We start from the raw sequence: 13,301 nt of genomic DNA on the forward strand, positions 1-13,301 counted from the left end.
TAAATGAATATAATCTTCAGATGGCTATATGATTAAGAGATCCTGTTTCTGTTAGGGGGAGGGGGAGGGAAATATTTCCTACACAAATCGGATTGAATTCAACCGTGCCCACACTGTGCCCGTACGCACATCCAGTGCCATTACCATAACCATACTCACACCCGGTGCCCATACCGTACCCGTACTCGCACCCGATGCCCGTACCGTACCCGTGCTCACACCCAGTGCCCACACCGTACCCTTATACACACACCCAGTGCCCACACCGTACCCGTACTCACACCCAGTGCCTACACCGTACCCGTACACACACCCAGTCATTAATGAAAATATCTAATCAGACAGTCATGTGGTACCAACACAAAGCACAAAAGCATGCAGACATGGTCAAGAGGTTCAGTTACAAACAACAGAAAATCTGCAGATGCCGTAAATATAAGCAACACACACAAAATGCTGGAGGAACTCAGCAGCCCAGGCAGTATCTATGGAAAAGAGTGCAGTCGATGTTTTGGGCTGAGACCCTTCAGCAGGACTGGAGAAAAGGAGATGAGGAGTCAGAGTTCGAAGGTGGAAGGTGGAGGAGGAGAAACACAAGGTGACAGGTGAAACTGGGAGGGCGAGGAGAGAAGTAAAGAGCAGGGAAGTTGATTGGTGAGAGAGATAGAAGGCTGGAGAAGGGAGATTCTAAGAGAACAGAAGGCTATGGAAGAAAGAAAAGTGAGGCGAAGCACCAGAGGGTATATAAGGAGATAAGGTGAGAGAGGGAAAAGGGGATGGGGAATGGTGAAGGAGGGGACATCACCAGAAGTTCAAGAAATCAATGTTCATGCCACCAGGTTAGAGGCTACCCAAATGGAATATAAAGTGTTGCTCCTCCAACCTGAGTGTGGCCTCATTGCAACAGTAGAGGAGGCCATGGATGGACATGGTGGAATAGAAATGGGAAGTGGAATTAAGGTTGGTGGCCACTGGGAGATCCCATTTTTCTAGTGGAGGGTGCGTAGGTGCTTGGCACAAGGAACCTCACTCAAGTGATGATCTGCTAAATCTGAGACCATTCTCAGATGAGTAGCTACTTATATAAAATGCCAGACCTACCAAAGAAGCGATCTGTAATCTCGATGTCTGGTTCGCCTCATTTAGCTGGTTCGGACCGGTCAGAGTTGAGAGACACAAATGTAAGGCTGGGGTGAGCAGAACCATGAAACAATGTTGGCTGTAGCCCTGTACAATGACCAGTAAGGAGGTGATCCAGGTAGGTCAGGTGACCTTGAGCCAATGGGACGGAGATCCAATGGTTCAATTGATGAGGAACACTATAAGAGGCAGGAGCTCCAAAAACACAGGAGCATTACTCTCCAGCAACCTGAGACCAGCCTTCATGGATAGGGAGGACCCCACAGACACGTGGAGATCCGGACCATGAGGAATGCCTGGCCAGCGTAGAATCCTCTCCTGATAATACCTTTTCTCTTCATTAACTGTTCATGGAGGGTCAGGGATTTTAGTAGGGTGTAGACACATAGTTAGTTTGTGAGCCCATGTTCTTTTTAGTTTGGACAGTAAAAGTTAATTGTCAGTAAATACAGATTCTCTGTGCCTCATTCTTCATTATTACAAGGGGTGATTCTTGAAACAGTGTGATGTGAGTAGACAAATTGCTTTGATTCAGGAATAAACGTTGAAAGAGTCCATTGCTGCTGTTCTGTTGAATGTATGGTGGGCTACGAATTACAGAAAGACCATATTCCCCAGCAAGTACATTTGCACCAGACAAAGGAAACTAGATCTTTTTATAGAGATCAATAAAGTCTTTGCAAACAGAATGTATGGCCAGAACCAAACAGAACGGTTATGCCATCAGGAATGGTCGAGGAGAGGGTTATGATTGCACCACATAACTGGTGGGGATACAGTGGAGAACAAGCCCTTCTGGCCCTTCCAGCCACACTGCCCAGTTACCCGAGCCTAATCATGGGACAATTTACAATGACCAATTCACCGACTAACTGGTGTAACCTTGGACTGTGAGACGAAACCGGATCACCTGGAGGAAACCCACACGGAAACGGGAAGGAACATATAAACTTGCTCACTGACGGCACTGGAACTGAACTCTGAACTCTGTAATAGCATCACACTAACTGCTACGCTGCACTGGTGGCCTGGTATTTATTGCACTGGTAGTGTCTATTACCATTGTTGCTTTGAAAAGTGGCATCACCACATGAAAGAACGGACTTTGGTCAAGACAGTGCAGAATCACCAAATTCAGGACAAAGAATGTGAACAGCATATACGCAGAGTATACAACAAAATAAATTACTGCAACTTGGGCTTAGTAGTCTTAAGAAAAGTATTACTCACAAAAGTGTTTTGCATTTGAAAAGCACATCCGTCAGCTGCTTTATCCCTTCATCACCGAGGTTACAGAGTCTCAGATCCAACTTTTCCACTGCAGAGTGTTTCAGGCAGTAATGTAAAGCAGACACGTCCAGGGGGCTCAAAGACATATTGAAAAAATCTATACACTTTACGTATGGAGACACATCAGCTGTGACATCCGGATCTTGCAATTCAAATAGACAATGCATTAAATTCAGCAATTCTGCCTTGTTAATATCCTGCTCAAGGCTGGTTTTAAACCATGTCCTGAGAGCTCTGGCTGTAGAAGGAGTGAGAGGAACTGTATAGTTCCACAAATTGCCTTCTCTTCCTGCTGTTAAGGAACCCATGAGAAACCTGGTAAAATTGTACAGCTTTTCGGTGTGTTCAGGGCGGAATGATTGCAGATAAAATTGACTCAATTGATTTTGTGGCCTCTTCCCAAAGCACCAAAGATCCAGACATTTGACCAGCTCTACAGGATCCTTATCCAGTAAGGTTGCACAATACAAAGCCGCAAATTGTTCTTTCAGCACCACGTGATGGAACTCAAAAGAACCTTCATCATTATATTTCTTTTCCAGAACAAGATTTAAGAGGTACTTTGAAAGCAGAGATTGCTCTATTCTGTAGGCTTTCAGATCAACTGCATTCATTTCAACTTTGGCTGAAAGCAGGGTGTTGAAGGACAGTTGCCCTACCTTCAGGATGGTGTCCATAAACAATTCATACTCCAGGTCAGTCTCATCAATATCATTGGCTTTACAGTTAATCATACAGTAAAGCAGCAATTTAAAAACCGTACTGTTTGTCATTAATGAATCTGGCTTTATTTCATAACAGTGGAAACATCTGTCCAAAATGGTGCACAGAATGTAGCTGTTGAGGGGATTAGAAGCCAGGCATTTGATGGTCTCATTCTCCGTAATGTGCTGGTACATTATTGCTGCCTTCTCCTTTTCCGCATAAAACATATCACAATATCTTTTCAACCTATCATTGGAAAAGCCAGTGATAATAAGATGCTGATCAAAATGGTTCTTGTTAACTTCTAACTGCTTTGCATTCCATCGGGAGGTAACCAGCACCTTTGCGTCTCGAAGGAGATGCTTGGATATAAGTTTGGAAACAAGAACGCTTACTTCAGCCACGCTGTCTAGGTTCAAATCACAACCCAAAGAATCGCATTGAAGCTGAAAGCCAAATTCGTCAAGTCCATCCAAAATGATCAGCACATCTTGAGGGTTTTGGAGGACCTGCGTTAGGACTGATGACAAAGGCTGGCACTGCTTCTTCAGAAGCTCCCGGAGAGTGGTCTTTCCTTTAACCTCATTTAAGTCAGAGAACTTGAGAACAATGACACAATACAACCCATGGCTTGGATGAGATGCCCAGTCTTGCTCCATGCTGTCCACAGCCCAACTTTTCCCAACTCCTGTATCACCTACCAGCAGGATTCTCTTCGATGACTTATCCTTCTGAAGTAAAGACAGCAGTTCTGAAACTTCCATTTCTTTTGCAATATTCAACACCCCTGCTGTGATAAGGTCACTGCCTGGGTCCTGTTTCTTTACAGCGATGGTATTAATGGATCCGGCAAATGAATTGCTGTTCATGAATCTCTTTCGCATCACTGTGCAACATGAACGTGCTTGGTCTCTCAAGATGTATTCTTTATAATCCTGTATCACAGCTGGACAGAAAGAGACGTTTCTCAGAATTCGTCAGTTTTCTATTACAGATTAACAAATGCTAAAAATGCACAAATCAGAAATGGGCATCATTTATGACAGCAAATGCAATGCTAGCATTCATTTCAAGAGGACTACAATATTAAAAGCAAGGAAGCTAAAGTCAGATGTATTAGTATTACAATGAAGTAAATGCTTGAGAGAGGAGTTGGCCAGAAGTGACTGGAAAAGAACACTGGCAGGGAAGACAGTAGACCAGCATTGGCTGGAATTTCGGGAAGCAATTCGGAAGACACAGGATATGTACATCCCAAAGAGAAAGAGGTATTCTAAAGGCAAGATGCCACAACTGTGGCTAGCAAGTGAAGTCGAAACCAGCATAAAAGCCAAAGAGAGGGCATATAATAAGCAAAAATTAGTGGGAATTTAGAGGATTGAGAAGCTTGGAAAAACCAATGGAAGGCAGCTAAAAAGTTATTAAGAAGATAAAGATGAAATACAAAAGTAAGCTAACCAATAATATCAAAGAGAATACCAAAAGTTTCTTCAGATACATAAAGTATAAAAGAGAGGCAAGTGTGGATATCGGACCACTGGTAAATGATGCTAGAGAGATAGTAATGGGGGACAACAAAATGGTGGACAAACTGAATAAGTATTTTGCATCAGTCTTCACTGTGGAAGACTCCAGGAGTATGGTGGCAGTTCCAGATGTCGGGGATCATGAAGTGTGTGAAGTTACCTTAACTAGTGAGAAGGTTCTTGGGAAACTGAAAAGTCTGGAGGTAGATAATTCACCTGAATCCAGGGTTCTGAAAGAGGTGACTGAAGAGATTGTGGAGGCAGTAGTAATGATCTTTCAAGAATCACTAGATTTTGGAATGGCTGTGGAAGACTGGAAAATTGCAAATGTCTCTCTACTCTTCAAGAAGGGAGAGAGGCAGAACAAAGGAAACTATAGGCAAGTTAAGTCTGACCTCAGTGGTTGGGAGGATGTTGGAGTCAATAATGAGGACTCGGGGTACTTGGAGGCACATGATAAACTACATTGGACTACATTGAATATAAAAGCAAGGATGTAATATTGAGACTTTATAAAGTACTAGTGAGCCCTCACTTGGAGTATTGTGAGCAGTTTTGGGCCCTTTATCTTAGAAAGGATGTGCTGAAACTGGAGAGAGTTCAAAGAGGGTTCACAAAATGATTCCAGGAATAGACAGTTTGTCTTATGAAGAGCTTCTGATGGCTACAGGCCTGTATTCACTAGAATTCAGAAAAATGAGAGGTGACCTCATTGAAACCTATCAAATGGTGAATGGCCTTGACAGAGTGGATGTGAAGACAATGATTCCTATAGTGGGAGCTTCTAAGATCAGAGGACACAGCCTCAGAATAGAGGTGCATCCTTTTAGAACAGAGATGAGGAGGAATTTCTTTAGAGAGTGGTGAATCTGTGGAATTCTTTGCCACAGGCAGCTGTGGAGGCCAAGTCCTTATGTATATTTAAGGCAGAGGTAGATAGATTCTTGATTGGTCAGGGCATGAGGGGATACAGGGAGAAGGCAGGAGATTGAGGCTGATATGAAAATTGGATCAGCCCTGATGAAATGGCGGAGCAGACTCGATGAGCCAAATGGCCTAATTTTACTTCTATATCTTCTGGTCTTATGAAACCTTTCACCATATTTGTCACCAACAGCACCAGGCTTTTCAGGGAAGAAGTCTAAATGGGAATGCAGAAAATGAAACTTCAGTGCAATTTGCAGTTCAGGGTTTTGTCTGCTTGAAGCATGTTCTCAACCAGCTGCATGTAGCTTGGTGCTCTGGAGTTGCCAAGAAAATCTTCAACACCCTTGAGTGCCTTCCATGTGATTTTCTCTGGTCCCACAATAAGTTCTTTGAATTGTCTGTCATTAATGATCTGTTTCATTTGTAGACCAACACAAATGCCTTCCTTAATCTTGGCATTAGTTATCCTGGGAAACATCTATCTCAAAAATCAAAATCCTTCGCGGAACTTGAGGGAAGAGCTAGGAGAGATGGTGCCAGTGGTTTTTGTAGACCCAGACGACTTCTTCCATTTCGTCCACGAAACAACTTATTGTTCTTATATCTTTCTTTTCTTTTCAAGGTGGCTGGGATTCTGTCGGAATCCATGATCTATAATTACAGCTCAAACTACGGTTTTCCACAAGTGTTGGGATTTTGAACCAGCCGTGCGGCCTGGCGTTTCGATATCTCCAGGAGCAACCTGGAAGATGTGCACCATTGGGGGTGACCCCATTCCTCGCAAATTTCGCCAAATAAAGCATCGCAGGAGACTAAAACATCAGGACAGCAGGCAGTGTGCACTACCGTCATAGTCATAATTGGTTTTCATTACAGTTGCACCATAAATAATTCAATAGTAATAAAAACCATAAATAATTAAATAGTAATATGTAAATTACGCCAGTAAATTATGAAATAAGTCCAGGACCAGCCTATTGGCTCAGGGTGTCTGACCCTCCAAGGGAGGAGTTGTAAAGTTTGATGGCCACAGGCAGGAATGACTTCCTATGACGCTCTGTGCTGCATCTCGGTGGAATGAGTCTCTGGCTGAATGTACTCCTGTGCCCACCCAGTACATTATGTAGTGGATGGGAGAAGGCCACTGTACTCGAGTGATCCCCCTCTCTATCTCTCGATGGAGAGTGAAAGCCTGTCGGGCATCGAGCTGCAGAAGCAATGCAGAAGGTTGTAACATCAGAACAGCGAGCTGCTGGTTTCCTGCTCTCGTTGGTGCAGGAGTGATCTCTCTGTTCCTCACTGGTGAAAGCCAGCCTGTCTGAAATACCAAAGTCCTGGGTGATGGGATGTACTACATAATGTACTCTAAATCAAGGCCTGTTCAGGGGCTTTTGCTATTGGTTGCAAAGTGAGGGGTGGGAGTACCAGTGCTTCTGCTGGTACAAGTGAGGGGAGAATGGGGGGAAGAATGAGGGGGAGGGAGAGGGAAGGGTCGATGCTTCTGCTGCTTGTGTGTGAGATGGGGAGGAATTTTATCGGGTTCTGATGTTAGTCATTCATTCTTCAGGGTTTCCTGTTTCATGGATGTCTCTGCGAAGAGTATGAATTTCAGTTGCATACTGTATATGTTCTCTGATATTAAGTTGAACCATTTGCAATCTTTGTAGCTGGTGACTGCAGATTTCATCCCTGCAGTCTTGAACCCAGTAATTCTGCTTTTGCCTCTGACAAACCCAAGTCTCTGACCAGCTCATTTAACTCAGACTGAGTTATCAGGTGAGGCTCACTCAACATAAAGGATCAAAATCTGTATCAGTATCAGTGTCCTTTTGCATTCCTGCTCATGCATCATGGCATCTTTGTCTGCCTCCTCTGGACTCCAAGTCCCGTTTTTCTAAAATTGTCTGACCATGCAGCATTTGCCCTGCCTTACCAGGCCCTGGCATCCCTGGACAAGATAGAAAACTTTTCAGCTTACATTGTGGGCGACATTTTAATTAACCAGAATTATGAATAGGAATAACAAATTAAGGTCATTTAAAAAAAATAGTTTGTGATTTTTTTTCTCTGGTCCCACAAGAAGTTCTTTGAATTGTCTGTCAAAATTTCATGGTGATTTTTCTGATCAGCAGCCCAAAATTCCTAAGATACACCCAAAAGAATTCAGGAAGCAAAATCTTTGTTGTCCAATGTTATTCATCCGAAATGATGAAGAGATGACAAAATTCAGGGAACTTCACTTGCTGCCCTAACCCACATCCAAATGCCAGCATCTGCTCTTTCACATCACATGGGATATTAGGACAAGCAATTTGTGAGGTCATTATAAACTCATCACTAGATGCTGAAAGACATCCATAATTTTGAAACCAGGCTGAAATTCATACCCATGTCAAGAAAGTGAAATCTTGGGCCGGCTGGTGGCGCAATGACATCAGCGCCGGACCCGGGAGCGGACATTCCCGGGTTCGAAACCAGTCGGGTCCGTTCCCGAGTACGCTTTTCATCCGTGCCTGATTGAGTGTCGAGATCGCAACTCGACCTCGTAAAATAAAGGGAAAAATACTGCGAAATGTCTGTGTGAGGAGTGGCGCGCCCCGCTGTCTCCCTCTCTCACGCCGCGCCTTGTAAAGGCATGAAAAAGACATCGTCCCGCCAACATCGCACACGCACACACCAAAAAAGAGAAAGTGAAATCTTTAAATTGTCTAGAAAACCTACATCAAATTTTCTAATTCAATTGGATATACTGGGTTCAAGTAAGGGTTAACAAGATTGTCCAACAAAGCTTTGAAAGGTTACAGGCTTTCATGTCTTAAAGAATAAATAACCACAGAATTAGTTAAGATACTGGATGTTTTCTGAAAGGAGTGTGCGTGCCTAAGCAAGTCATGGCCTTTTTAACTACTGGTCAATATATACTTCTAAACATTACTGGATTGTTAAAAATGTATATTTTGCGCCTTCTTTCTTTCAGAAGTCTTCACTTTAAACATTAATTCATTGCTTGACCATATTCTAAAACTATTAATATCACACAGCTCTATGGCTGATTATAGCAGCGGACAAGGAAACCACATATACTGTTGTGGGTGGAAACTCTGTGCAATTCATCTCTTTACCTCTTATATCGTCTCCCAGTAAATGGATCTCTGAAAAAAAAACAGAATAAAGCACAAGTCAGTGTCTGCTCCTCTGAAAGCATGTTGCATTCTCTGTGGCTGGAACTGGTGGGGAGTTGTAATAACGTCAGCACATTACACTAGGCCTCTTCACCAGGATAGTGAAGTTCTGTGCCAAAGTACAATGGGCTGATGGGGCTGCAGCCTGCAACTAACGGGCTCCTGGATCAGCTGCACTGAGGACTGGCTTCGTGGCTGTGGACTCACTTTTGTGAACTTAAGTTATGAATGTTATTTGCCTACTTTATATTGTTTGCACAATTTGTTGTTTTCTGTATATTGGGTGTCTGAAGGTCTCTTTAATGGGTTCTATTGGTTTTCTTTGTTTTGTGGCTGACTGTAAAGAGACAAATCTCAAGATTACATACTTTGATAATAAATGTACTTTGAACTTTAATTTAGCTGGGGTGAACTTAACATAAATGTTTAAATATTTGACAAGGTTTAATAGTAACGTTAGTAAGCTCTTTCAGAAGTCAAACACAATACCTGTTATGGTGACAGAAAACAAAGAACATTGTTATGTGACCTGTGTGGATCAGTATTGGAAGAGCCTCACCCTTTTTCCTCCAAACATAACGATGGTCATTATGGCCAAACAGTTCAATTTTTGTTTCATCAGACCAGAGGACATTTCTCCAAAAAGTAAGATCTTTGTCCCCATGTGCACTTGCAAACTGTAGTCTGGCTTTTTAACAGTGGTTTTGGAGCAGTGGCTTCTTCCTTGCTGAGCAGCCTTTCAGGTTATGTCGATATAGGACTCATTTTACTGTGGATATAGATACTTGTCTACCTGTTTCCTCCAGCATCTTCACAAGGTCTTTGCTGTTGTTCTGGGAACGATTTGCACTTTTCGCGCCAAAGTACATTCAACTCTAGGAGACAGAATGCGTCTCCTGCCTGAGTGGTATGACGGCTGCGTGGTCCCATGGTGTTTATACTTGCATACTATTGTTTGTACAGATGAACGTTGTACTTTCAGGCATTTGGAAACTGCTCCCAAGGGTGAACCAGACTTGACACCATTTTCTGACCTCAATCCGATAGAAAGTTTGTGGGCAGAACTGAAAAAGCGTGTGCGAGCAAGGAGTCCTACAAACCTGACTCAGTTACACCAGTTCTGTCTGGAGGAATGGAACAAAATTCCAGCATCTTACTGTGAGAAGCATGTGGAAGGCTACGCTAAATGTTTGACCCAAGTTAAACAATTTAAAGGCAATGCTACCAAATACTAACAAAGTGTATTTAAACTTCTGACCCACTGGGAAAGTGATGAAAGCAATAAAAGCTGAAATAAATCATTTGCTCTACTATTATTCTGACATTTCACATTCCTAAAATAAAGTAGTGATCCTAACTGACCTAAGACAGGGAATGTTTCCTTGGATTAAATGTCAGGAATTGTGTAAAACTGAGTTTAAGTATATTTGGCTAAGGTGTATGTAAACTTCTGACTTCAACTGTACTTCTTCCTTTTTGGGATGTATATATCCTGTGCCTTCCAAATTGCTTCCAGAAATTCCAGCCTTGCTGCTGCTCTGCTGTCATCCATGCCAGTGTTCTTTTCCAATCTGACTGGGAGATCCTGCGTCCGGTGCTCCCGATGTGGCCTTCTATATATTGGCGAGACCTGACGCAGATTGGGAGACAGTTTTGCTGAACACCTACGCTCTGTCTGCCAGAGAAAGCAGGATCTCCCAGTGGCCACACATTTTAATTCCACATCCCATTCCCATTCTGATATGTCTATCCACGGCCTCCTCTACTGTAAAGATGAAGCCACACTCAGGTTGGAGGAACAACACCTTATATTCCGTCTGGGTAGCCTCCAACCTGATGGCATGAACATTGACTTCCGCTAATGCCCCACCTCCCCCTCGTACCCCATCCGCTATTTATTTTTATACACACATTCTTTCTCTCACTCTCTCCTTTTTCCCCCTCTGTCCCTCTGACTCTACCCCTTGCCCATCCTCTGGGTTCCCCCTCCCCTTTTCCTTCTCCCTGGGCCTCCTGTCCCATGATCCTCTTCTATCCCCTTTGCCAATCACCTGTCCAGCTCTTGGCTCCATCCCTCCCCCTCCTGTCTTCTCCTATCATTTTGGATCTCCCCCCTCCCACTCCCACTTTCAAATCTCTTACTAACTCTTCCTTCAGTTAGTCCTGACGAAGGGTCTCAGCCTGAAACGTCGACTGTACCTCTTCCTAGAGATACTGCTTGGCCTGCTGCGTTCACCAGCAACTCTGATGTGTGTTGCTTCAACACCCAATCCAGAATAGCTGATCCCCTAGTGGGCTCAACCACAAGCTGCTCTAAAAAGCCATCTCGTAGGAATTCTAGGAATTCCCCTTCTTGGAATCCAGCACCAACCTGATTTTCCCAATCTACCTGCATATCGAAATTCCCCATAACTATTGTAACATTGCCCTTTTGGCATGCATTTTCTATCTCTCGTTGTAACTTGTAGACTACATCCTTGCTAACATTTGGGGGTCTGTATATGACTCCCATCAGTGTCTTTTTACCCTTACAGTTCCTTAGCTCTATCCACAACAATTCAACACTTTCCGACTCTATGTCACCCCTTTCTAATGATTTAATTTTATTTTTATTATCAGAGCCACACCATCCCCCCGCCTTCCTGCCGATCCTTTTGATATAATATGTATCCTTGAACATTAAGCTCCCAGCTATAATCTTCTTTCAGCCATGATTCAGTGATGCCTACAACATCATACTTGCCAATTTGAAACAGTGCTACAAGTTCATAAACCTTATTGCATATACTGTGCACATTCAAATATAACACCTTTAGTCCTACATTCCGGCCGGCTGGGGGCATAGTGGTATCAGCACCGGACGTCGGAGTGAAGGCTCCCGAGTTCGAATCCAGCCAGCTCCCTTGCATGCTTTCTATCCGTGCTGGGTTGAGTGTCGAGCTAGCAACTTGGCCTCGTAAAAATAAGAAAGCCTGCTAAAAAAACGCCATCATAATGGCGTCCCGATGACTCCACCCAGAGTTAAGGGCTTTCTTCTTCTTCTTCAGTCCTATATTCACCCTTGTGGATTTTGTCTGCCTTTTGTTGTAACTCATCCTGTTGACTGTAATTTTGCCCTATGTTCAGCCTCTCCTTGCTAGGAGTCTCAGTACACATTGCCTCTGTTTGTAAACCAACTCATCTTCTGTACTATCACTCCGATTCCCATCCCCCTGCCAAATTAGTTTAAATTTCCCCCAAACAACTCCAGCCAACCTGCCCGCAAGGGTATTGGACACCTTCTGGTTCAGATGTAACCCATCCCTTTTGTATAGGTCATACCTTCCCCAGAAGAGATTTCAACAATCCATAAATCTGAACCCCTGCCCCCTGCACCAGTTCCTCAGCCATGCATTCACCTGCCAAATCATTCTATTCTTACCCTCACTGGCACTTGGCACAGGCAACAATCCCAAGATTACTACCCTGGAGATCCCATTTCTCAGCTTTCTACCCAGCTCCCTAAAATCTCTCTTCAGGACCTCCTCACCTTGTCTACCTATGTCATTGATGCCAATATGTACCAACACTTCTGGCTGCTCACCCTCACCCTTGAGAATACCAAGGACATGATCCTAGACATTCCTGATCATGAACCACGGAGGCAAAATACCATGCGATTGTCTCTATCATACCCACAAAATCTTGTCTTTGTTCCTCTGTCTAAGGAATCAACTATTAACACTGCAGTCCTCTTTACCTCTCTGCTTTTCTGAGCCACAACACCAGACTCAGTGCCAGAGACCGGACCACTGTGGATCTCCCATTGTATCTATAGTTGTACAGTTTGTGTCGCGAGTGCCCAGTTTTCTCAACATGTTACTCACTTTCAAGATCTTGTTGCTTCTTGGATTTGATTTGGAAAAGTAAAATTGCAGCTGTGATTAAAACAAACACTACTGCAGGTGGAGATCCATAATGTTGTCTTTCTGAAGCTGGACCAGTGGCATCTATTCCATTAATCCGTGATGTATCTAGGATATTAAGAACAAAACCAAATGGTTAAACTGTCTCATAGGCAAAGGAGATGAAACATGATCACAAGATGTTCCACTCAAAAAAGAGATGTATAAATGTTGATTACCTTATAGTTAAGAGAAGGATTATTAAAACCTGTCTGATAGCAGCTCAGAATCAGATTTATTATCATATCGTGTCAAATTTGTTGTTTTGCAACAGCAGTCGAGTATAAAGACATAAACTTACTATAAATTACAATAAATAGTACAAAAAAATGAAATGGGAGTAGTATTCATACAGACAGACATGTCTCTCTATGACCTCCTGCACTGTTACAAGAAGACCCAAAGCCAACTTAAGGAACAATACCTCACCTTCTTTCAAGGCACATTGCAGCCTTCCAGACTGTGTCCAAATTTCCAACTTTAGACAATTAACTCTTCCTCTCTGTTTATCTCAGAATTAGCCATTTCCATTTGCCATCTACGGCTCCATTTTAATTTTCTACCAGTACATTCCCGGCAGCTGGGCA

At 43.2% G+C, this 13,301-nt stretch overlaps 1 protein-coding gene across 5 annotated transcripts in view; it reads right to left on the minus strand.

Moving 5' to 3' along the window:
- The window catches only part of LOC140186664 (NACHT, LRR and PYD domains-containing protein 1 homolog), a 40,329-nt gene that overhangs the window by 12,082 nt on the left and 14,946 nt on the right, over positions 1–13,301 (minus strand). For all 5 annotated transcript variants that reach the window (XR_011882909.1, XM_072241089.1, XM_072241085.1 and 2 more), the window contains exons 4-6: positions 12,637–12,783; positions 8,711–8,740; positions 2,371–4,081 (exon numbers count right to left, since the gene is read on the minus strand). Coding sequence is in view for 4 of the 5 variants with exons in the window: in XM_072241089.1 (XP_072097190.1) it covers positions 2,371–4,081; positions 8,711–8,740; positions 12,637–12,783 (1,888 nt within the window). In the remaining variant the exon portion in view is untranslated. The remainder of the gene's footprint in view (positions 1–2,370; positions 4,082–8,710; positions 8,741–12,636; positions 12,784–13,301) is intronic.

The sequence above is a fragment of the Mobula birostris genome, chromosome 23, assembly GCF_030028105.1.
Source record: "Mobula birostris isolate sMobBir1 chromosome 23, sMobBir1.hap1, whole genome shotgun sequence".
In the NCBI taxonomy this organism is placed as follows: domain Eukaryota; kingdom Metazoa; phylum Chordata; class Chondrichthyes; order Myliobatiformes; family Myliobatidae; genus Mobula; species Mobula birostris.